Source organism: Thermobia domestica, chromosome 7 (assembly GCF_964235325.1).
Source record: "Thermobia domestica chromosome 7, izTheDome1.hap1.1, whole genome shotgun sequence".
Lineage (NCBI taxonomy): Eukaryota > Metazoa > Arthropoda > Insecta > Zygentoma > Lepismatidae > Thermobia > Thermobia domestica.
The window spans coordinates 63,941,295-63,968,688 of record NC_137460.1 but is presented as its reverse complement, the minus strand read 5'-3'; the positions used below and the strand labels follow the sequence as shown (position 1 = coordinate 63,968,688).

Genomic DNA, 27,394 nt, shown 5'->3' with positions numbered 1-27,394 from the left:
ACTGTATAATTTTCTGCACCCACAAATCTGATTGGTGAAACTAAAGAAATCACCGTCATCGTAACGAAATAGAAAAGACCCTAATTGATTGCCTTGGCAAAAAATAAAATAAATAAATTAAATTAAATAAAAAAGAAATGAACATGCTCTTTGAGCTAATCTTCCCTCTCAATATAGCTAAAGCATGCTGATTCAGTATTCTCCATAATGGTTACTTTTGGGCTAACACCATCTATACAGAAATTGTTACCAACTTACTTCTAACCATGAAGATAAGAGGTAAGTACCATCAAGTACCGTAAGTGCCTATTCAATGAACCATGTCTGTATTTCGCATGCTAGTGCCATCTAGCGAGCATTGTACAAACCATTTACAAATTTGATACTTGAGTTTCCCATCAGTAGATGTCAGCATGGTAAACAATTTTGATTCTCATGCCATCTGATTTCCATGATAATAGAAATGCAACTTACAAGGAAACTTCTGCTGGACCTTGCCACTAATGGTATAGCACAACGACAGAAATTTGAATTATTATTAATAATAATAAGCCTTCGTGTAGGGCATGAAATAAGAAGAAAAGATAATAACTAAGTTATTGGGATTTTCTTTTATTAAGCACAAGACACCTCAAAAGCGTTAAAAAAAAAAAAACACCTACCTACTTAACCAAATTATTTTGTTCGAACTGTGATTTCAATCATTCCAATGGACATTAGCATTTATTGCTCATTCGACTGGATAAAGTCACACTTTGCACAACATAATTCGGTTGTTGGAACCATAAGATATTTGTATATTGTGATGTCTTGTGCAAATAGGTGAAACGCTCTGTCATCAACTCAACGCATTCTATTCACATCTAGATTAAAACGTCGTTAGTATTTTAGCACTCTTAGTCTCAAGATATTTAAATACATAATAACTCAAATCCAGACATTTTTTAGAATTTTTAAAAAGAAACTGCAAATGTCACTTTTTTTTTTTTTTACTTCAATATACAAGTTTTATTATATATGGAAATAAAGATAATTTCTCCATCTTTACGATATGCATGCGCTTGAGATGCACACAGAATACTACTTGCATGTTAAAGTCAAATGTATTAAGACGTTAATGTCTTACACGTGAAGCAAGACCACATTGACAGGCTCAACTGGCTAAATGCAAGCACTGCTGGCATCTCTTAAAACAGGAAAAGAGAATTATATCTTGATTTTAGGGCAACGCTTACTAGGTGGCAGCAGGAGCGACGCGATGGTGGTGCCTCTAAAGTTTAAGAGCTGAAACACAAATCTTCAGACTTCTTATCTCTTTTGCTTCGTGCTTCAAACTTTAACACAATCTTTCAAATATCTGATGTGTAGTGAAGTTCCCTTGTTACGATCTCTTAATAATAAGTAATACCATATAAGCAATTATAAGATTATATAGAGAAGTTATAAGATTAAACTTTCTAAGAAAATGAATACTCGGGTGTCTAATTAACAGTGTTCGCAGAACTTCTATAAGTACTTTATTAATATGATATTCACGGTTAAGTAGTTTGCTTTCGATTTCATACTTACCTTGAATAACTTTTCTTATTAATGAGTAGGATTAGGATTTTATTGCACTATTTGCACAAAATGCAAAATAAAAATTGCATTTATGCACTAAAATCTTTCTAAATGCTCTAAAATGCGTTTTAAAGTGTTCTAAAAATAGTACTGAGTCTTAAAAAAAGAAATACAACATACATTCTTCATAATAGTGTATTTATATTTTCAGAAACACAGCTGAAAGAAATAAGAAATATGTAGTTAAATTGAATTGAATTGAAAATGCCTTTATTCATGAGGCGAGGTTCAGCCGTTGGCTGCTCTACCACCTAACTTAACAAAAGTACAATTAGAAATGATACAGAAATGTGACATAGGAATATGAAAAGACATCTTACACATACATATATAAAAACAATAAGCATATAGCGTTTAGTTGTCTACAAACTAATATATATATGATTAAAACCAATATAAAGTAATAATATTGTTCAGATACACTAATATTTGTCCTCTATACTACAATATGCATACGAAACTGGTTTACTTGCTGCAGTCTAAGGTGTAGGTACTCGAGCTAAGTTTTTGTTGATATAAAAGATGACCCTACGTTTGAAGGTCAAGAATCCTTTGCACCCGGTTACATCTGAGATAATGAATTACAGGCTCTCACAGCTGATATAGAGAAAGATTTCGTTGCTTTTGTTAGTGTATGCCGCGAGATGTCAAGTGCACGGGAACGTTTTGTTTAGTATGGGTGGATTTCATTTAGGAACGTCAGCTTTCTTTTAAGATAAAGGGGGCCATTATTGTGTATGACAGGCACGTAGCCAGTATTTCGTGAAGAGGGAGTCCGTGACATGAAATACTCTGGTCATCACACCAGCGGCTCGATCATTCTAAACTATTTTACTGGAACATATATTGGTTCGTTCAGCCAGGATTTCGTAACGGGAAGGGGGGGGGGAAGGCGTAATATGAAATTCTGAAGGCCCAGGAGCTCGATCAATCTAAACTACTTTACTATCAACGTATATTGGTTGTTAGGATATGTTGGTAAGTATTTTAATAAACTGAAGAAATCTCGAGTTAAAAAAAAAAAACGTATTGAAAAAGATTATACAATATTTACATCCTTCCTTTGTTTATTCAAATATAACAACTTTCCTTTCATTATGACCTCAACTATTATAAAAAGTACATATTCACTATTATAAAAAGTACATACTCAATAATGTCTTGCAAAATATTTTGCAATATCTGAGTTCCTTTTTCTGTTGAATCAAATGTTAACAAAACTTTCTTTCCACGTGTATTTTTGTTTTTATTATTCCGTCAACTACTGTCTGTTTCAAATGACAGGTTAAAGGAGCAGTTAAAAAAAAAATGTTTTTGAAATAACGTGTTTGACATTGCAAGGATGCGATGACGAAAAATTATGATAAAAATGTCCACGCTATTACACAACTGCACTATGTTTTCGGAAGCTTGAAATCTCCCTGACTAGTAGCAGAAATTCTGAGAATTCCTTAGACTTTTCTAGAAATTTCAAATTCCCTGACTCTTCTAGGATATATCACTCACCTCGCAACCATGTATTGCAGGTAATACAAATTTCATCATAAGAAAGAGTAACCATAAGCTTCCTGTACTTTATTTTTAACGCTGAGCCTTCTTTTATTCTCATTTCATTTTGTTTCATCCTTCCTTAATTTTTTTTCATTTCTGGTCTCGAAGGGGGGGGGGGTCCGGACCCCCCTTGGCTACGTGCCTGTATATGACCGTATGTATCTGGCAATACAGATGCAACAAACGCCTCCCTGACATTGTTAGAATGTTTTGATTTAGTAAGGGTAGTATATGTTCAGATTTTCGCGAGTTATAGATATATCTCATGCACGCATTTTGAACTTTTTGAATTGATATTGCTAAGGATTTTGTAATGGCTGGTCCATACGCAGAATCGCAATAGTCGAATAGTGGAAAAATAAATGTGTTCACTAAATACAGTTTTATGTTCTGATTTAGAAAATCATTATATTTATACATAATAATTAATATTGTTTTATTAGATACAGTAGATATACGTCACTTCCAGTTTAGCTCATCGTCTAGTACTAATCCGAGATTTTTTACGGTAGGTGAGTAATCTAATGGCATGTCGTGAATAGAAATATTAATTTGTTGTTTCCAATTTCCTAAAATTTTGTCTTGTTCCCATGACTGTAAATATGCATTTGATTGCGTTTCTTTTCAAGAAATTGGACAAGCACCTATCACTAAATATTTCTAAGTCCTCATTAAGGCGTGCTCTGGAGACGTGGCTAAGCAGAGTTGTGTATCGTCCGCATCAGCAGGGGTCCTAGTATTGATCTCTGCGGTACTCTTCAAAGAGAGCTCGGTTTGATACTACAAGGTTAGGATCTCTTAGTACCATCTTTGTTGCCTATCTGAAAGATATGACCTGAACCACTGGATCGTGTTGGGGGAAAAGTTATAGTACCTAGGTATTTCATTTTAGCTAGGAGTAAGTCGTGATGAACTGAATCAAATGCTTTAGACAGATCTAATAATATTAGGAATGATATCTGGTTGTTATCTAATGCTCGAAAAATATCGTCAGTGATATGAAGTAGGGCTGTGGCAGTCCTATGTGAATTGTGAAAGCCTGATGGTGTAGGGATAAGATATTATTATTAATGACGTAATCATTGAGCTGGTTATGCATAAGTTTCTCCAAAACTTTGAGCAATATTGGGAATAAACTAATAGGCCTAAGATCATTTAGAGAAGACATTTTGCTTTTTTTGCTATAGGGATTACAAATGCTTCTTTCCAAGATAAGAGAAAGGAGCATGTGGCTATGGAATAATTTATTATATGTGTTAATGGTGATGTAATGTGTGGTAAAATAAGTCTAAGCATCTTTCCTGTAATGCCTACGTGCCCAGCTGCATTCAAATTTAAGTTTTCAATAGCATTCTGAACATCAAAATTGCTTATATTACGGAGTTCGAGTGGTTTCATACTTGAACAGAATTTAGTATTATTATATACAGTTATGCGGTTTTGAATGCATTCTCGTCGATACTTCTACCATTACAAATTTCACCGAAGTGCGCGTTAATCTCGTTGCAGTTTGCAAGATCATCATGAGAATTTTTCCGACTACTAATACCGAGAGTTCTTAATTTATTCCATACATCCTTGGAGCTCAGACTATTACTACTGAAAAACTGTTAAATACGCCCTTTTTAAAGTTCCGTAGTTATTTGTATTCATTCCCATCGGCTCCTGTCCTTTTGAAATTGAGATATGCAAGTTTTTTTTATATATTTTTTTTAGTAGCTTAACGCAATCAGCTAATCATGGACTGTTGTTTTTAGTAATTCTCGAAGAACATACAGGTGCACGTTTGTCAAAAATGCTAACTATGGTATTTTCTAAGAATTCGACTTTCTTATCTACGTCGGGTAGGTTTTCAATTGGTTTCTAATCTGTGCGTTCTATCTCACGAGTGAATTTGGACTGATTAACATAGTTAAAATTGCGATAAGTCTTTTTTTTTCCTTGTCTTTTGGTGTTTTTTCTAGTTGCAAACATATATATTCTAAAGAGTGATCTGAACTAAAGTACCGATTAGTAGTCTTACTCCACTGGAATGAATTATATTGATATTACTAGTAATAAATACATCAAGAAGTGTTTCAGTGGTTTCAGTGATGCGTGTTGGTTCGTTTAAGATTTGCGTTAGCTGAAAGCTATCAAGTATTGAATACCAATAAGCTGTGTCACGCTTCGAAGGTGTAAGGAATTCACAATTCAGATCTCCTATGATGAGCAGATTATTAGTCATAGAACCTACATTCGCGATCACTTCTTCGAGCATCGCCAATCTAGTACATGCAACGCTGGGTGGTCTCTATATGGCACATACACCTAGCCTAACCGAATTGATGTTAAGTTTGAGACATACACAGTCAATTTCGTCTTTGTGCAAGACATCGACATTAAGCAGTTTCACATTCAAATTACTACGGAAATATACAGCGACTCCTCCTCCTCGCCTGTTAGTCCAAGCACTTCCCAACAAACGTTAGATATTTCTACGGCTCATGAGTTTAGTGCACGATTCGGTTATGACAATAAGATTGTATTCTTCCTCGTTTGCTAAGATTCGCATTTCAACCATTTTTGAAGCAAGGGAACGAACATTTGCTTGAGCAATGCTAAGCTTTGTTAATCTTTTACCAGGAGGTCCATGCAACATAAATGATTCATTAGTGCTGTTCGCGAGAGTTGTATTTCTTCGTGCTATACATGGTGTTCTATCCATAAATCAGAAATCTACTGAGTATTGCATAAATATTGAGTATAACCTGAGTGCATGGATAACAATGTAAATATATGTAGATATTTAAGACAATCTATTAGCTTACCTTGACCTGCAGCAACCAAACAACTAACTGAGATACACAAAATTGAACACATTATAAATATTACACCTACACTAAAACTATATATATATAATTGTCACTATCAAACGTAAAAAATAAGCATTGTAAAAGACTAAACATATCAATATAGTAGAAGACAGTAATGAATACAAAGTTTGCAGCAAAATGTCCGTGCTTATTATTCAGCATGGCTTATGCTTGTTGTGCTGTTCCAAAGTTTTAAATACATTAATATACTATATATCAGGGTTGGCAAAAAAACATGGTTTTTTATTTAAAAAACCAAAAAATCAGGTTTTTTTGTTTAAACCAGTTTTTTTTAGTTTAAATAATTTACTCTCTGTATGTATATTACATATGGACAGGAATTAGTTTGTATCATCTTGGTGTTATTATGCAACAACAAGGTTATGCTGGAAGGGGTCACATAAGCTTAAAGCGGAATCCAAACCGCTTCTCGGCTTACATCCAAAAGAAATTGTTCATTTCGACACGAAACCGGGACTAATTGGTCACAAATGCGATTGCCGACTCACTCACAAAGAACTCCTAATAAAAATATGTTGTATTGATCTTTACTTGTTAATATAATTGTCAAGAGTCATTTCAGAATGACAAAAAGATAAAGTTACACAAGTAAAAACATTATACAGAACTACATATAAATCGAGAAACTCCCACCTTAGCCATTGGGAAAATCCTGTTATTACTTTAAATGTATTTGTATGTAAAATTTTAAGGTCAACGTATCATAATCACTACGCTAAAACTGAGGTATTAAATTACAAATTTGGTATGTAGGTATAATTCAATAAAATTAAAACAAAGTCAAATCCAAGCTGATGTTGGAAGCTACATAGGCAGTTGATAAATTTTGCGAATTTCTACCAATATATTTAAGCAATCTTGGCTTCTTTATAAAACAACAGGCATTCAGGCAAGTAGAAATATATAATTTGGTTTCGTTTCGTATGTTTAGGCTTAACATCCTTATGAAATACCAAGGTTATCACGGAGAAGACTTTCGCTTAAAGGGACACCTCGAATCGCTACTTGGTTTATACTTGAAAGATGGGTTGTGGTTCGACCGAGAATTGAACACGGGACCTCTTGATTAAAAGGTGAAAAGCAGATAAACGTAATGCAGATGGTTTGATATGTGCAGACGTCACTATGAAGTTCACACGATTTAAAGCATTTTTCGTTCTTTTTTTTTTTGGTTTAAACCACCTTGGTTTAAACCAGCCAACCCTGCTATATATATTAAAAAGAAATAAAAATATAAGCCAGAAACGATTATGAAATATGCAGAATCATTATTTTATGAGGTGTGTTTGTTTACAATTATGCTTAGTATATGAAGTTTACACTGTTCACGTTACGGATTAGTGTTGAAAACTGATTTCAATCTCTTGAATACAGTAACTGCACTACAACAATCATAGCATCAGTTTATCGCTACATTAACTTATAAACCCACTTCGCAGAAGGTTTACGTATGTTGTACTAACATTCAGAAGATAAATCTGGAGGCTTTATTATTATTATTATTACTGATTCGATTTTTTTTTTGTATTATTACTTTTGTGCAGTGTTTAAAGGAGAGATACAATATACAACAAAGATCATGTGCAAGTTGTCGAATATAAATGCATGGGGATTGTCAGCAAACAAAGACTTGTGCATTAAAATTGTTCCTTCTTTTTCCACAGACAGAACAGGATCATATTTGAAATCCCCAAGATCACCTACTCTCAGTCCCATTTGAAATTCAGGAAACGAAAGCTTTGTGCTTGAAAGAATATCTGCTATGCAGCACATTACACGATAACCTACATTTTTGTTTAGCACATTTTTCATTTTTTATGATACATTTTTCCTACTTCACCACTAACATTGTCTAATCATGGATTTTGTTTCTCATTAATAAGTTAATTGTTGTTATTTACTATTCTCCAAACTTTTCTAAAGAAGTAATGGCGCCAAATGTAGCAAACCAGAAGTAGATTTAACGTACACAAGCTTACATTCAACTTCAGGACAGACTATTTCCTGTGAGGTTCGAATCGAGAAAGATTCGGAGGCGTTGAAAGAGTCTTCGGTATTCTTCACAGCACTGTAATTTTCACAGTAGTAACTACAGGCTTCTATACACATTCCCACCTGGTTAGAATTAGGTTGCTGACAGAGGGAGTTCAGGATGGTCAGATTTAAAAGAAGCTGCACGCGATGGTGCTTTTGCGAACACTTTCTTTACACTTCCTATGAGACTGTCAACTAAGGGAAATTGCACCCGTACCTCTTCATCTACTCTGTGACACCTATGTACAAGGCAAAGTTATATGAACCACTTTTAAAGCTAGCGCCTGCAAGAAGTTTGCTGCTTTCACCATGTATGGCTCGGCATCTGTTACAGCCAGTAGCACATTCTTGTATTGAACGGCATCAGGCCATAACACATGCATTGGTTTCTCAAATAATTTGCTGATGGTGGAATAACTGAACTTTTACAGAATATTATAATTTAGAAGAAATATATTTTACCAGTTCCATCATGTTGTACACTAGTAACAACATTTAAAGCATTGTATCCCTGCGAAACGCATGTTTCGTTTACGGACACCCACATTTTCTTTTCTTTCGCTTCATGCTTAATATTCAGCTGAAAGGATTGTTCGTACATTCTTTATAATGTTGAAGAATCAGAGAGAAATTCAGAAATGTATTCCTCTAACAATGCATGCAATTTCACATTGTTCACAGTTCTCAAATGAATGTCAGCACAGATAAATGATTCAAACAAATCCTCGAAAAACACAGAATGATTTGATATACCACAATGCCCGGGGAGCTGTTACATTGTGTTATGGTTCGTACGTATTATAACGTAAGTCCACGTTTATGTTTCTTACTTCGCACACGCTGTTCCACAGTAAATTTTCTTTCAGCTGCAACTGTCGTATCACACATCGTACAGCAGAGAATAGAAACATTCGTGGGAAAAACTTTTCAACCAACAAATTCAGAAACAAAATGATTTAGTTTCGAAAATGTACTCTCTTTAAGTTTAGGTATTTTGCAATAACAAAACTGCACGTTGTACAAAACCTTTCTCCACAACAGCCGTTACTTTTTTAAAATATTAATACATAATACTAGATCGACGACTAAGCCCGTGCTGGATGCCAGTCAACTTCCTCCAACAACGAAAATGTGACACGTGTGAAAGAACTTTTGCAAACAGAACGTCGAATGAGTGTTCGTTTAATTGCTGACATGTTAAATATTCCAAAAGCTATCACTCACGAGACTGTGACCAAGAATTTGCACTTAAGAAAAGTGTGCGCGAAGCTTGTCCCAAGAACTCTGACCGACGACCAGATTTCTCCTAGTGGAAATTTGTCAAGATATTCTGAAAATGTGTTGCAATTATTCTCACGTTTTGGATAACGTTATCACGAGTGATGAAACGTGGATATTCCAGTACGGCCCCAAAACGAAACATTATGCCGAGTGGCACACTTCGGCGTCCCCTCGCCCCAAGAAGCCTCGAATGAGCAAATCAAATAAAGGCCATAGTCATTGTGTTTTTTGACATCAAGGAGATCGTCTATCGTGAGTTTGTATCTCCCAGGACAACAGTTAACTCTAAATTTTACGTAGAAGTCCTCAAGAGACTGAGAGCAAGGATATGGCGCATCAGACCACACATTAGTAGCGATTGGAAACTTCATCATGGCAACGGACAAGCCCACACGGCTTTCGTCATGACCAGCTATCTGAGCAAATCTAACGTAAAAACGCTGCCCCAGCCACCCTACAGTCCCGATTTCCTCCCGCAGACTTCTTTTTGTTTCCCCGTTTGAAATCCCCCCTGAAAGGACATGATATAGAACAATTCACGACGTGAAAGCGGCTTGTGGGATCGCTTTAAGCATACTTCCTGAACAGGCTTTCCAGGATGTCTTCGAGGATTGGAAATCCAGCTACCAAAGATGTATCGACGCAAGAGGACAGAACGCTAACTCACTCTGCCATTTGATGAAGTAATGCTTAATCAATTGACATTAACTACGTATATTCGCAATCTAAATACATGTGTAACAACTTACTTTTACAATAGAAACGGTAAGCTTGAACCAAAATGATGTGAAAACATTGTATTGTTATGGAACTCACGTACCTGTACATTTCAGAGCTCTAGACAGTATGGAAGTGTGTGAAATTTAAATTGCATGACTTGACTCTAACAAAGAAGCAAATAGAAAAAAACTTAATAAAAGCATTGTAATATCCCATTACTTGTCCTTTTTTACTTTCCTTCTTGTTGTACATTGTTACTGTCTGCTCTTAAACACATATGTTGTATAGAAGGATAGGAAGACTTAAGGACCATCCTGCACGACGATGGTGTGTATATATCGGGTGTTCCAAAACCATCTTTCCAACTTTGATCGCTTATACTTTGTAAGTCAGAAATGAAAGTAGAAAGGTGCGATTTGCGGCATAACGTTCACACACACCTAAAGTTTTGTCCTATAGTTCCGCTTCCAACAAATCTCTCTTCTCTTTTTTTCTTTTGTTTTTGTCTTTGTCTTTGCAGGTGAGGCATTGACGAAGATGGCCACCCCCTGGAGGTTGCACAGTGTGTTGAATGGTGAATAGAGATTAAATCTGCCTCCAAGGTTTAGCGGAGCTTCCAGACGCATTACAGACGCACATTCGCATCACGTCCAGTCATCTAGCAATGGTAAACGATGTTCAAGGAAACCGGAAGTGTCATGAAGAGAAAGAGTTCTGGACATCCGAGCATGAGTAAAGCGGATGTGAAACGGGTGCAATACACTTTTCTCCGGAGCCTAACCAAATCAGCCCATTAAGCGTCTCGACTGTTGCAGTTATCACCGACCACGGTGCATAGGGTGCTACACAAGCGACTGATGCTGCATGCGCTACAACCTGATGACAGGCCAAAGCGCAATGTGATTGCAACTGATATTCTGAGTCGCATTGACGAGGATCCAGACTTTCTGACAAAGGTGATGTTCTCGAATAAAGCGAGCTTTCATGTGTCCGGGATGGTAAACCGACACAATGTGCAGATATGCGGCTCGGAGAACCTCCACGTAAGTCGGGAAATTGTGCGCGACAGTACAAAGGTTATCATATGGTGTGGTCTGCTTATGACCGTGGGGTGGAACCGACGTTCTTTGCAGAGGCGTCAATCACGGCGATTGTTTACCTCGACATGTTGGAACAATTTGCATTTCCACAGGTCGAACACTTGCAGCCTGACATTCTGGTGCAATAGGATGGTGCCTTTACTCGCTGGACCGCGGTCGTTAGGAGAGCTTTTGACGATACATTTCCAGGTCGTTGGATTGGTCGAGGAGGACCTATTGACTGGCCCCAAGATCTCCGGACATCATTCCACAATATTTCCCCCTCTGAGGTTCTGTGAAGATTGTGCTCTTCAAAATCCCAATGCAACACCTGCAGGAGCTGCGAGCTCGCATCGGTAGAGCATTTGAACACGTTACGGAGGACATGGGCGGAACTGTAATATTGCTTAGATATCCTGTGTGCTATAGATCGCACGTACATTGAACTTGTTAAACGGTTAGTGAAACTTCACGTCTGTGTAAATAAACTGCACTTTTCTATCTATCCCCATTTCTGACTTATACAGAATGAAAGTTGGAAAGATTATTTTGGAACACCCAATATATATATATATATATATATATATATATATATATATATATATATATATATATATATATATATATATATATATATATATATATATATATATTAAAGTAAGTTATTTATGCTGTTGTTTACTGAGGAATTGCGAGAACATAAAATAATGGTGTCTAGCCTCCTTTCTTAAAGTAACTTAGACACTATATTAGAAACTTAACACATAAGCTATTCTCACCATTCTGTTGATATCACCAATACAAATCCACGGTGATTTATCTTCACTGGACACAGCCCACTTTGAATGGTCCATATGGCTTCTAAAGTCAACACACGACGGAAGACCCACAACTTCTACGTTTACTACTCTGAAATATAATTTTGCAATATTACTAATTACTACACAATAATAATAGTACTTTAATTTGATTAGTATGTTATTTTCTATGATACTGTTTGAGATAAATTAAGTTCTTTCTTTCTTTCTTTATATATATATATATATATATATATATATATATATATATATATATATATATATATATACTTTCCTCATCTTAATGTGTTATTATGAGTATTCGTTATTATGGTCCTATCCTGTGCTGTAATGCTACAAGCCTTGTTTAAACATTTGTCCGAAGACCAAGAAGGAAGAGAAACAGCTCAGAAGTACAGGAGAAACAATTTGAATTTTAGGTAATCTTAAATATAAAAAAGAATGTGTTTGTTTATTCGCTATACGAATCCACATTGTTCGTTAAGCGGTTCAACTCTAGTTAGGGATTGGGTCGAGCCGGGATTTTTCATAACCCCTCATTGAAATCGTTATTTAAAGGAAGACGGAGGTTCAAAATTTATGCCAAAGAATTTAGTATTCACAAGCCTCTCAAATTAGAGAGATGAAGCTCAGTTTATAAGAAATATATTTTATTAAAATGCTCAAGCATATTCAAGTTTGTTTTTTTTAAATCAGCTTCTATAAGGGCACGAGAGAGGAAATTTTCCATATCCCCGCCCCCATTCAAATTGACGTTGTCTTATTATCATGGGAGAACAGCAGAATCGTTTCATGTCAATTCTGGGGGCTTGGCTCGAGTTGGGTTTCTATCATGTCACTTTCATTAAAATGTGCAAAGAAGGGTGGGGGTAGAGATGTAAAAAATACACACATTTTTAGGAAGGAGTTTTTTCTTCATAAAGTGCCATTTTTTTTTTAAAGAAAAAGTAGAACTTTTCGGTTATTCTTACTTTCTTATTGAAGTGCTACTTTTGTTTCCTTGTAGGCAGGGCTCTAGCTCCTCAACTTTTTTCAGTAACAAAAGTAATTTAAGCTGTTGGCGGATCTAAGCGGGGGGCTATAGTCCCCTTGACGCTCAGGTATACACTGGATAAAATGTGCTTCAATTCTGCTTCACATTAGATAAAGCAGCAAACTATGGTTTAGTCCCTCGCTTGATCATATCCTGGATGCGCCACTATATATATAGGGCCGGATTTAGGGGGGTGCGAAGGTGCACGTGCACCCTCCTTCGTTATAAATATACACTACCTACAGTAAGAAGCTAGCAGTGAGTTTTGCAAAATCAATAGTTTCAGTCAATTTTCTGAAGGTTTAAGGACCGAGAGCAGACACTTAGCATTTCCAGGGCAATTCCGCATTCACACTACAGATGCCTAAAGGCATTTTAAAAAACTCAAATTTAATTCAAGTGTACTGGCAGTTATTTGGTGCACCCCTCCTCAGAAAATCCTGGATCTGGCCCTGTATATATATATATATATATATATATATATATATATATATATATATATATATATATAGAGAGAGAGAGAGAGAGAGAGTAGATGGATAAATATAAGTCTCTCCCACAAGTGACAAGTAAGGACCTACACGGCATCTTAATACAAAGTGGTGCGACAAAATTAAGTAACACTGCGATTATCTTGGAAACGAATTATCCAAGAAAGATGTTTGTCAAAAGTATTGGAAAGACATTAATCCAGCAATGAATCGATCATTGTTGATAATGGTATATATGAGATTCAAATATAAATAACTCTCACTATGTGATCCTAGTTCTCATCCTTGATATCTGAGCATGTGACATTACGAAATAAACGCTTATATCTTATTCTGACAGATCATATGTTTAACTTTGTAGTTGTATGAGTTTCTAAAACCAAAGATAGCTAAAATAAATTTACTGTTCCTGGATATAACTGGGTAAAATTTACTGTCTGCGAATAACAAACGGCTCTGCAAACTCGAAATATTTTAACAACCTGTTCTAGTGAACCAGTGCTAACCGGCTGAATAGCACGACTGGACGTACCTGTATGTGAAAGATCCATTCAATGATGCACGTAAGAATCCGTGTTACAAATTTGAAAAGGATTATGGACGCGGACATTAATCCAACGCTCTATTCATTAGACCATTAGAAGACCAAAATGTCAATTGCATTAATTTTAAAACAATTATGGAATTAGCAACCAATGTGGTCGATTATTTCTTTGCACTATTTGTTATCGAATGCTCTCCGCTTAGCGTAGTCGTGAGGTTCTGCACTCTATCTACAGGGCTGAAATTCAAGGGGTTAAATTTTAGCTTATTCATAAAATTTCAATGATAATTTTGTTCAACGAAATTTATTAATTTTTATATTAGTCATGCTAACACTTTTTCAAATAGAGTTTAACGTTTCACTATTATGCACCAAGGCTACGGAATTGCTCCGTATTCTTCTTCAGTACACGGTGTTTTAATGTCTTTCTTGTGTTAATGGGAAACGAAAGGTGGAAGGAAGTGTTATTTATTCATTAATACTGAAATACTTTTAAGAAACCAAAATTTCCCAAGTAAACGAGCCGTGGAAAAAAACACTAGTTTTTTTCGAAGTCATGGTGATTGGAACGAAGTGGTCAGTGTCAAATATAGAAGTAGAAAGGGAGATAATAGAACAGATGACTAGCTTTCGATACCCGGGTAGTATTATTAGTGATGATACGAAATGTGAAAGTGAAATAAAAGCAAGCATAGGAATGGCAAAATAAGCCTTTAGGAAGAAGAAGAAATTATTCAATGGGACCTTGAATAAAGAGTTGAGAAAAATGCTTCGTGTGGAGTATTGTGTTGTATGAGTCAGAAACATGGACATTATAAAAAAAAAATTATGAAAAACGACTGGAGGCTTTCGAAATCTGGGTATGGAGAAGAATAAAGAATTAGAATAAACAATTTTAGGTATTATTAAAAAAAGAAAGAGAAACTGGTTGGGACGTTGGCTAAGAAGGAACTGTGTCATGAGGGACGTGCTAGAGGGTATGGTGGCAGGAAACAGAGAGAGGGAGCGAAGGAGATTACAATTGATGGACGATATCAAAACAGAGAAATCGTGCGTGAAGATGGAGAGGTTAGCGGAAGACCATGAACCATGCAAGCTTCTCAGCTGTTGCAAGTGACCTGCCACACTGAGAACAAAAATGTAGATGGCATACTTAAAAAGGTAGGTTACATGCGTAGTTCCTGTAGTTTTTGGACTTAACGTACAGCAGATGTATAACTGAAAAAGCATGTTTTATAATACTTTCCGTATAAGTGTTCCATCTATACTTACTTTTCGTATGACACAATATAGGCGGTCAGGATCTCTCATACAAATGGACGTATGTAACATGTAGCTGAGGAATGTAACGTAAGTATATGCATGTGATATATGGAAAACAGTTAGATGTCAGACATCCTGCAACGGCATGATGTAACATTAAGGGCAGTGCGTATGTAGCATATGAATAACGTATGCTCCATACTGATTTCTGTAGTAAGCAAGAAGATTCAGTATATTTGTACTGTACAATATACCACTGTCCGGAGAATGGATTTTTCTCAGTGCAATAATGGCAGAATATCTATGATGATGATGATGATGATGATGATGATGATGATGTATCTCTAGCGGAGAATTTCAAGTTTTCACAGAGAAAAACGTTTGCACCGTTTGAAATGAATTTTTGAACATAATTAGTGCTTGGGTCGAGTTGGATTTCTATAGCTTCACTTCGAATTAGATATGCATCCTAAGGAAGTTCCTGCAACGACGGGTATTTAGGCTACTGCCGTAATTTGCAAACATATTAAGAATTCGCTGGTAGTAAATAATAACTTTCTCCCTACAGTAACACTTTCCAATGTTATTGTCTAGTTGGGATTTATGCGCGTGGCCTATCATTCACTTTCCTAGAAGGCGAAATTTGGTATCGGAGGGCCTTTATCTTAGACGACAATCCTGCTACACGATGCTCTCTGTACACTCATTAAATTTACTGGACTCAAGTCCCAGTGTGATTCAGAGAACGCATAAATAACGGTTATTCATAGTTTTAGAGCTAGATAAAGACAGAAGGTGAAGCAAAATCAATAACTGCTACTTTCTTTTGCACTCGTAAACAAGATGATATTCCGTTGAAGTCTGCGAAATGGAAAAAGAATGTCTCCATTTTATTTTTAGCTTCAATATTTTCAATGTTTTGATTGGTTGAGAAAAACCGTTTGCGTTTCGTGCCTTCCTAAAAAAATACAATTTGCTTCAATAAAGTAATATACAGGTTGTCTCAAATGAATTTTCTTTAGAACAGTATGTCCCACTAACTCAAGCAGATAGTTATATAATTTTTAGGTACTATGTACACTCATGTCCAAAGTGATTGTCGCATATCTATAACTGTCTTCTTGTAAGAATATAATTTGATAATGATTTTGTAGGGTACTTTTAATACTGATACACGCGTATAATTGGGAAATGTATATTTCTGGTAAATTGCATAGGAAAAGAATTATAAATACGAAAATTAGAATGAGTAAAACAAAATGTTGCTAAATGGACAAGAAAGTTTTATTTTCGTTTTATTGTTCTTATTTACTGCTCTTTTGACATGAAATTTGCCACATACATGTCTTCGCCGATTATACACATATTAACATTATAAGAAATACCGGGCGAATTCGTTATCAAATTATATTGCTACAACAACATATTTATAGACATGCGATAATAATTTTGGGCGTGAGTGTACATTAAGAACATAAATGTTTAACATGGCCACCTTCCACCGCAATTTATTGTCGACAACGACGTAGAAGAGATCAGCATACGGACCGTTCCCAATAGTGTACTGTCACAAGTTTGCTCAATTTACCCCCAATGTTTGTTGCTTTTCTAATATACTGTGGTCTTTACACGTTCCTCTCCAAAAAGATAAATAAATAAATAAATAAATAAATAAATAAGTGTACGGAGACTAAACCTGGAGATTGAGGTGGGTACTTCGCAGCACTTCCTCTTCGTTCTTTCCACTTCTCAGTGAATGTGCAATCGATAAAATCCCTCACATCGAAATGAATATGGGATGGCGCCTCATCCTGTTAAGGTAGTACCCATCTTCATTTAAATCCTTAAGGTACACAACACTATAAAAATTGTATACCTATATGTTTTAATTAGTGAAGTATTTTGTTTTAAATAATGTTTACATGCATTATGTAAGACACCCTCTTTGTATTTATCTTCATATATTTATTTAAATGATTTATTTTTAGTTTAGCGTCACTTCCAGCAGCGAGGCGTATGAGACGGACGTACAGTTTAACGTGGAGTTCGAATCACATGAGCTCCCTCCGGAAATCGAACCCGAGTCTCCCATGCCAACCTAGATATATTGAAAAGTGAAGGTCAATCATCTTTATGTACTTTAAATTCAATAGAGTTTATATGCGGATTGGGGTCAACACTGTCCAACACACTTTTGGTAGAAGTGTGAAGAATGGGTGTTTCCAATTCGCTACTACCCCTAATAGCTGGAAACAATACAAAAAATTTCCAGCACACATTTCTTTTCGGGAAGGCACAGAATATAATTTGTCGTGCTACCGACAAGTGAAATAAAAGGATTGGCCAGAAAGACAGGGATACTTTCCAGGGAAATATAGCGTCAAGCATGTTCCTTTAGTTGATCCGAAGGACGTACTATTACATAAAACTCGGCCTCATGAGGATATTTATTAAAGTCATGGGTAATCACCAATCTGGTTTCTCCTATTTTGAGGCAATTGTTTCTAGTTTTCGGAGGCCAAGTTGAAGAAGGGTGTTTTCACAGGGCCACAGATCAGAAGGGTTCTGCACGATTATGTTTTCCTGCAGAGAATAACTCCTGCAGAATGTCTATCCTTCAAACGTGTGGTGGAAAGTTTCCTATTGAACGAGAAAGCTGATAACTACAAGCAATTCATAGCTCACCTGGTACGAAACTATGACCTGTTAGGATGCAGGATGTCGCTAAAATTCACTCGCACCTCAACTACGTCCCTCACAACTTAGGGGCAGTAAGCGAAGAACAAGGGGAATTTTTCCACACCAGATTTTACAAATGGAGCAACGATACCAAGGGAAATGAGAGACCAGGGAAGAGTACAAGAGACGGTCCATGATTAATAACGTCCCTTTACAACATTAAAGGTATACAAGATGTGGATCTGCAGATTAACGTGGTATCCAAATACCATGAGGAACCACCGGGAATTGAATCAGAGTTTCCTTGCATCTCCAGTCGCGTTTGTAACTATATAACCTTTGGTAAACATCATATTAATCCGGTTCTATACACGTAATACCACTACAATCTAAGAAGTACTGAGCATGAATGAGCAATAATAAGCTTGGAGGGTAAAATGAACTGAAGGTTGTCGTCGAGTACAGACGTACACGAGAACGAAATGTTAATGAAAAGATATTAAATAGATTTCTGCTGTTGCAGCTGCACTTGGAAAATGAAAATGAAAAGAAATGAAATATTTTAGTTTCACGTCCCACGGTTATGCCAGTTAGGCTAAAGGAGACGGTGATTATGAGGGAAATTGTGAAATGAAGAAAGTCCGCACGGCGCGAGCTGGGATAGAACCAGGGACCCCAAGCACCGGAGTTGAACGCTCTACCACTGAGCCACCGCGCAGGTGCACTTGGAGCTCACACACCTTCATGATATAATGGAGTTTACAAGAAAACAAATTAATCCAATATATCCAAAAGTGTGGTATGGCTTTGCTAGAGTTACATGTATATTTTATATATATAGGATGTTTCAAAACAACACCGACAACGTTTGGAAGGTGATTCCTGACACCAAGATAAGACAAAAAGTATAGACCAACTTGGGTGCACAAATGCTTCCTTTCAGAGTAATAGGCTGCCAAAAACATGAAAAAAAAATGAACTTTAAAGGTCCATAGCTCCAAAACTATGGGACCTACTGTAGTCGGGTCAAGACTTCATTTAGGAACTAGTATGTGCCCTATGCAAATATTCATTTTTCAGAATCCTGCGGTACTTCTGCGACTATTCTTATAGCCAGGGTTGAAAAAACGTTTTTTTTAAAAAAAGAACGTTTTTTGTTTAAAACGTTTTTAACGTTTAAAACAAAGTACTTTGTTTTAAACAAAAAAGCATTTTTAAAATGTTTATTTTGTTTAAAACAATAATCTAAATAGGCATATATATTACATTTTTACACTCTTAGGTATTGCTTGGCATCTATATTCAACCGCTAGATCAAATTTCGGGAACTTCCCTAATCTCGATCCGCCCAAATGTTCAATTGCGGAGAAAGAAATCGGGATTTTCCCGATCTCCGTTCACAGAATATGTAGTTTAGTTTCTTTGTGTTACGTTCTACTGGTTCTGCATTCTTAATCTTTAAACGCCCATTGACGCAACTGCTGTGTCAGGGCTTTTAGCCTCAATGGCTGCCTTAAACCTCAAATTAAGGCTGGAAGATGGTTTTGGTACCAATTTATTCCTGAAAGATGCAGCTTTGCTGGTGTGCATTTTATGTATGTGGGAGGGGGGTAAATATCGTGTTTTTTTTTTTTTTTTGTTTTTTCAACAGTTTTTTGGGGGGCCATTCCCCCTCTTGCGGGACAGATTCATAAAAATTGTTACGTGAAGCAATGAAGTAGGCCACTACATGGTAATATCGTGTATTTGTACTTCTTGCTTATATGGGGGAGCAGGGAGGGGGCAAAGTTAGCCAATTTTTGGAGTTAAGCTTTTTGACGTAAATAACATTTATTTTTACAACAAACATCAATAGCTCAGTCCTTAATTAAGCTAGAAAGATAATTTGGTACCAAAGTATTTTTGAAGGATAAAGCTTTCCGTCAGTTGCATTTTATGTATATAGGGGGTACGTATGTACGGCCGAGAGAGGGAGGATGAAGTTTTTTTTCATCAAATATTTTTCATCAGGTTTTGGCGGGTATTCCTTCCCCGTTTGTGGTACATCCATAAAAATTGGTATGTGAAGCAATGAAGTAGTCCCCTACATGATAGTAACCTGTATGTGTACTTGTTGTTTATAGAGGAAGAGGGGGTCAAATTTGGTTAATTTACATTTATTTTCGGGACGGTCCCATATAACACAAGATATATTTCACTGAAGTGGTCTAGAAGCATAATTCTTGTTCGTATACATGATGTGTGCAGCAAAAATGATTTGCATATGGACGTGGTACTATAGTGGGGGAGGAGAGAGAATGTCTAATTCAATTAATGTTTTTCTGCTCATACTTTTTTTTTTAATATTTCCTACATAAAACGAATTCATTACGCAATGGCAGCAATGGCTACCATTTCTTATATTATTGTTACAAGTATGTGGCCTACACATTAGCATTATTTTGTCAGCGTAGGGTGATTGCAAGGGTTGCCAGGGCCCCGCAAAGTCAATATTTTCATATTTTTAATGATTTTTTTATGTCTGTTCTTTTTCTACGAATACCGCGGGAATTTCACGAATGTTACCTCGTTGGAATTTGTGGTCCATAAGCTTTCCAATGGTGTATAACTCATGGCTCTGTGATAATTAGGCGGTCACCAGAGCCCCGAACGTGAGAGTCTACCATTTTGTTAAAATCCCTGGCGGGTGTCTAGAGTTAATTGTGTTGTTATGCCGTAGACACTAATCATTATTAGCTACCCATGTTGCTACCCATATCTTGAAAACTGTTTAGTTAAAATATGTCATTTGTTCCTTGTAGGCTAGCCACTGCTCTTTTCTATGAGTTGCATTGTATTTGTCAGAGCATTTCTTCTAGCTTATGATCTGAGAACTGTTCATTATTATGGAAATGATAGTGATCAAAAAATACCCAAGTTTTGAATTTGTGAATTTGGATCTCAGAATAGTGTATAGTGTGTTTAACCTCCGTTATTCTTGGAAATTAAGAAATGTTCAAATACTTCACTTGAATTTCTGTTGGTTTAGTTCTACGTACATTGATGTGCAGAATTTCGTTCAGTAATTGCTGTTATAATAAGAATATAACTCTGCTTGTAATTTACTCCATGCACAAATCCTGCGGAGGATGGGTTGTTTGTTAGAAAATTAAATTAGCTTCTTCAATCTGATATTTTAGTTGTTTTAAACATGTCGAACCAGCATCGAAAAAAAAACACGTTTAAAACAAACTGAATAAAACAACAGCCCTCGTTTTAAACACGTTTTAAACACTTATTTTAAACATTTTGTTTCAAACATATCAACCCTGCTTATAGCAGTAGTTGGTGAGAACTTTAAATTAAATGCTCCCTCTATCTATATCTGTGAACGCGATACTAGGTTCGATTTCGGGTTGAAGCATGGAGCATATTACAGTGGTTGTGATATTATAGGTATCTTCCTTTGTAGCCTTGCTGCTGACGAACGATGCAAATAAAAATGAACTCGGGGAGATTTTGAATTAAGGAACGCTGAAGATACCTTTCTTCCTTTTAAATAAAGAGGGAAAAATGCGTTCAAAGGATACTTCGTATATGCTCGTAGTTCCACGTAACCTCTTTATAAAAAGTGTCTTTAGCTCCAAACAAAACTAAAGCTTTGCTTTATGCATAAATTCTAAATAATAGTTTTGCTCCACTAAGTCTTAATTAGAACTTATTAAGAAGTAATTGATAAACTAGTACGTTATCAATAAAACATTTCATGGTACAACTTAACTCTAAGAGTTCTAAAGCAATTTGTTTGACCTAGAAAACCTATTGCACCCACCGACTTGCCCTTTCTCTTTCCTATTGAGTGATTGATTGTCCTTCATTATTGGAGCATCTCCAGAGCTTGGCCTTAAAGAAACTGGTGCACTTATGGGCCAGGGCACTTATGCAGCTTTCAGGCAGTTCAATCCAATCTTCCCTAAAATAGTGATGAGTGATTCTCTATACTAAAGAGGGAATTTCTGTACTAGATTCTTAACCATTATCACTACAAAATTGTGATAATATAAACATATTTGCAAAACTCGATATTATTTTTTACTCTCTACCTGAGAAGAAATGATGATGAAATGAAATCTGTTTCACTTTAACGCCTCACGATTGTATCCTTTAAACTAAGGGAGATGGATTATTAAGGCGAGTTAATAACGATGGAAGACTTAGTGGAATGATAAAGTGGGAGGAAAGTGGAGTATCCCGAGAAAATCACGGACACGAAATTGTCCACCACAAAGTGGAATCGAACCAGGGATCCCACGCTCTAGAGGTAAGCACTGTACCACTGAGCCGTGTCCCCTTCTACCAGATATCATACATATAAAAATCAACAACATAACTTCAATATTGGCAGTCTCTGTCAGTTGCATCCTTATATACGCAATGTGAATGCCAAAATTAGTTGTAATATATGAAATAATATCCCCCCTCGAAAACAAATTATGATTATACGATTCTGCATAAGATAGGAAATCAAATTTATACTTCCACTTGCTTCTCTCTCTTTTAAGTTTTTCATCCGTTTATCTAATGTTCTCACATTTCGTTTGTTTGACAGAGGGATTTTCATGTACAACGTTCTTCGCGTTAAACTCAAAATCAACTCAACTCAATAATTATGAATGTTTAAATATGTGAACTCCTTATGTCGAAACATTCCAACACAACGAATCTTATTTTTCCTACATTCCTGCCTCCCACGTCTCCATTTTAACTGTTATAATTTTGCACCCTGGAAGCTTCTAATAGTGTACGTTTGTATTATATAGCTAAAAAAAATTAATAAATGTGCAGAACTGTAATCAGTTCTCACAATAACAAATGTGTAGAACTGTAATCAATTCTCTTAAAATGTGATTTGCATTTTCTTTTCTTCTGGATACATTAAAATGTTGTGTTGTTTAAGTAGGTTGTGAATGTAACATATTTCCTCATTTTTTATTTAAATAATGCTAGCATGGAGGCTAACTCCTTCAAAGAGTTACATCATATATTTGAGGTATTTACTTAGGCTTTACGGTCATTTTACCAATATACTGTATATTGCTCGATCTACGGCCTTCTCTTAAACCCACAATTCTATGAAATTTACAGTTTCTTTTCCTATTTCAACTATCTAAAAAAGTAAGATTTTGTATCGAAAGGAAACGCCCATTTAAATGACATGGGAATTCCTTCAACCCTGTTTAGACCCCTTAAAAAATAAATATATTCACTACTAGCAGCGTTCACCCCGCTTCGCTGGGGTCACCCCGGAACGCAATAAACTTTGTTACTTAGATAATTTTTACTTTTTCGCTTTCAAGTGATATGATAAAAACCATAGAAGATTGGAGTAAATGTTAACATTATATCGCCTGTCATTTATGTTAACCCGCCGAGTGACACGATCATGTGGGTTGCATATAAATACGGTTAGATTTAGCTATGATGAGCTAACAAAGGATTTGTACGTTATGGACACTTGAATGGTCAATTATCTCAAGACACTGGTAATTGAAAATTAAAGTGATATGATAAAAACCATCTAGGGTCCAAATCTTAATAACCCCCCAAAAATGAAAGAAATTGGTTCAGCCGTATTAGCGTGATGAGCTAACAAAGGATTTGTACGTTCTCTTTTATATATATAGATAGATTGGCACTTTTCCTAAAGGTTATTCCCGGAAGGCTACAATCACGCAAAATTTCATCATTCTAATCCTGCCGGAAGTGCCTAAACATTTTGGGGTATAGATGGCCCATATAAATAACATGGGAAAGATTTTTTTAGTTTTCCATAAAACTACTCTACAGTTGGAAAATTTTATTTCCGGTGATTTACTTAGGTGACACTAAAGAAAACGTACACGCATATCGAATTTAACGTTTGTATTCCAATTCCTAGTACGCAACATACGAGATTATAGGTCAAAAAGGCTCATGTAAATTACATAAGGTATTTCTTCATCCTCCCTTAGACCCCTTAAAAATTAAAAATATTCACTTTCGGCAATTTTCCTGTCGGTTAGTCCTCAAAAGCTACAATTATGTTAAATTTAATCATTGTAGCCCTACAGGAAGCGTCCAATAATTTTGGAGTGTAAAAGGCAACCCATATAAATAACATGGGGATTTTTTTTCAATTCCCCATAAAACCACTCTGAAATTGGATTTTTTAATTTTTAGTGATTTTGTTAAGTAATCCTATTCAAAACGTACAAACATTCCGAATTTCAAATATTTATTCCAATTTCAAGTACCTAAAACATGAAATTATATGCCAAAAAAGAGACCATATAAATAACATGGGGAATTCATCCCCCCTTTAGACAGCCTAAAAATTAAATTATTCACTTTTGGCAATTCTCCTGTGGGTTAGTCCCAAATAGTTACAACCATGCCAAATTTCAACTTACCACGTCAACCGGAAGTACTTATACATGCACCAGCGTGCGCGTGCGTGCGTGCGTGCACACAAACTGGTCACAATGTTAACGTTAATGCCCTCAATGGAATTTAGAAAACTCGCCGCCGTGCTGCTAGGCTTGTCACAGACTGGATCGACCAGAAAAACATCGTAGTTTGCTTGTGTGTTCCGTAACGAATTAATGTTCAAGTAAAATGGGTAGCTCTTCGGAAGTCGCCCCATACTCCCCTTTCTTGTGGATCTACCACTATTTAAGTAAATGTGATGAGATCACGAGAAACGAGGAAGTAATTTGATCCTGTGTGTGCAAACTTAGCCTGCTTAGTACTTTCTTTCTTGAAAACAAAAATGGACGAGGAGACAACATCACGTGGATGTTAGGTATTACACGAAAATGCGAAAGTAATTATTGTTCTTGCATGGACGAAAATGAGACTAACATCCCGTTCAACTAAGGAGATTTACAGGACTTAGCAAGCCGCTAAAACCTACTTGTCTTTGGACCTGGCTCATCTCCGTGGAACTCATTACGTGCTGAAATGAACAGAAATTTCCCGCGTTCAAGGATCATCTCCAAACAAAGACAAGATCACGCTAAAGGATACAATGTAAACTACTACGAACGGGTACGTTACGTTACATGACATACACAAACACATAAAAGGTAATGTCTCAGCAGGAATAACTAAATCGATTCTCATTACAAACGTCAATGTAGTAAGAAGATGAAGTTTCCTTCGTTGTTTTTAGGTATCTCAAACAAGTCAAAAAAAGAAACTCACGAATTGCTTGCTTAACATTTTTTAAAAAGAAGAGAATTTTGAAAACACAAAGGCTCTCCCAAAAAGAAAAAAAGTTTTGAGTGTTAGCAATGGTATAGTGCAAGATTCATCTGCTAAAGAAGTAAGAACAACGTAGGGAAGCTTGCAATCCACTGAGTACTAAGCACATTTCTCTTACGAAACTAAGTAAATATTTAATTGCAAGTACAGCACGAAATATTATACTTCACAAATAACGGGCTCTAACAGTCAAGTTTTCTTTGTTTTCTTTGCTTTGTGAACTCACAAAAACATCACTAAAACCATTTGCGAGAAAATTCCAAATTTTTACCTTCACTACTACCCTTGTTTTTATGGGTAGAAAAGTCAAAGTCCTCACCCTTCCGCAAAATCTGACGTGTAAAATTTCATTCTGATTCATTGAACGGTACAGCATCTAGGCGAGTGTATTATATACCTCAGGACAAACAAATATTCAAAAATAACTTCTTCAGCATATAAGGATCATGAAACGTGTCAATTCGTTGCAATCTCGAGTCTGATTTTCTTTTCACGACTATTATACTTTCCTTTCTTCGCTCGAAAATAGAAATTCTCTTATAAATTTTGATAATGAAAACTAAAACGGCACAATGCGGATACTTCAGCGAAGTCTGCTGAATTTGGCCACCCTAGTGTCTGCAGACAATGGCAAACTCATGTAAGTGACCAAGTTCCGCAATAACAACAACAAAATGGCTGTTTCGAGTATTGTCTGTCAAACAAATAAATGCATCTTTTCCGAGGGATAGTATCTTGCCCCTTGCTTCTATGAAAATAAAATACTACACATTACTCCAGTACATATCATTTAGGAAGTAGCTTCCTATTTCCTGATCAGCTACAACAGTATTCCTGGGTATCGTAGTCAAATTTTTTTTGCCATTTCGTTCATTGTACAAAAAAAAAAACACAAACACAAAGAGTGAACGCACTAAAAACGAAACAAGCAAAAAAAAAAAATACAAGAGTCCAAGGATAGACTCTTTCGCCAAATCACTCAATATAGAGCTTTCCTTGCAAGCAAGTCTTGATGGTGTAATCGGTAACACCATGGGCTTAAGTTCATGGGGTCTTCAGATCGATTCCCCCCTGAAGACATACTTTTTATTTTCTTTACAACAAGTTTCTTTTAAATTATCCAGTCATACGAGAAAAGGAAATTGTATAGAAACACATTTTACTTTTGTATTCACATTATCGCAAAGAAATATGATCATTTCTTGCAGTTCAAACCGTAGACAATAAGTTCGTGAATAATGTTTCTCGGTCTGTTTATAAACAATGTCCAGTGTGTTGTCGTCGGCAGAGCTCTAGACTGTAGACCTTAAAATTAAAGTCCCATGCTTCTGGGGAAAACAGTGCCCATTATTATTATTATTATTATTATTATTATTATTATTATTATTATTATTATTATTATTATTATTATTATTATTATTATTATTATTATTAGAATGACAAAAGAAGATAAGAAAAAGACACATAGTCGAAGCCATTGACAGGAACAGAAGAGATATATTTATGTCAGATTCTTTTTAGGTTTACACATGAACGTAATAATATTATTACATTTATGGATTGACAGATAGAATTATTATTTTATGAGAACAAGAAATGAAGTATAAATATCTGTTAGCTGTAGCAATAATGAATTTTTGTTTCGCCCTTCTTCTAGATAGGTTAGTTGATTTTGAGTTTAACGTCCCTTTCAGCAGCAAGGCTATATGAGACGGGACCTACTGATTAACGTGGAATCTGAAACACATGAGCTCCTGCCGGGAATCGAACCCGAGTCTCTTTCTAGAAAGGAAGGTGAGGTGATACCTTGAATAGAATCGTTCTAGTGACTAGAGTTGTAAGTTCGATCACTATTTGTAATTTGTGTTATTCCTTTAAAGTTTTATCAACGTTGTATGTAGCGTTAAATTTAATAATAACTTATTGGCGAAATCACATGTAAAATTTGAAGACCGAATTAGTTGTGTAAATTCGCACACAGATCGAGGTAACGAAGCCAGAGTAATGTGCGTATGTCTCTTGCACAAAGAAATCAGTTTCTCTGCTCTGGCCATCCTCCCTCGTAGAGTATTCAATATCAAGATGGTCTGAAGATCCTGTAGTCCACGAATCGATTCCCGCACA

The 27,394-nt window shown here is 35.9% G+C and overlaps 1 protein-coding gene across 1 annotated transcript in view; it reads right to left on the bottom strand.

Moving 5' to 3' along the window:
• The window catches only part of DNaseII (deoxyribonuclease II), a 151,511-nt gene that overhangs the window by 7,300 nt on the left and 116,817 nt on the right, over positions 1-27,394 (bottom strand). Inside the window, exon 6 of the mRNA XM_081764801.1 lies at positions 11,941-12,070. Within this exon, the coding sequence (XP_081620927.1) occupies positions 11,941-12,070 (130 nt within the window). The remainder of the gene's footprint in view (positions 1-11,940; positions 12,071-27,394) is intronic.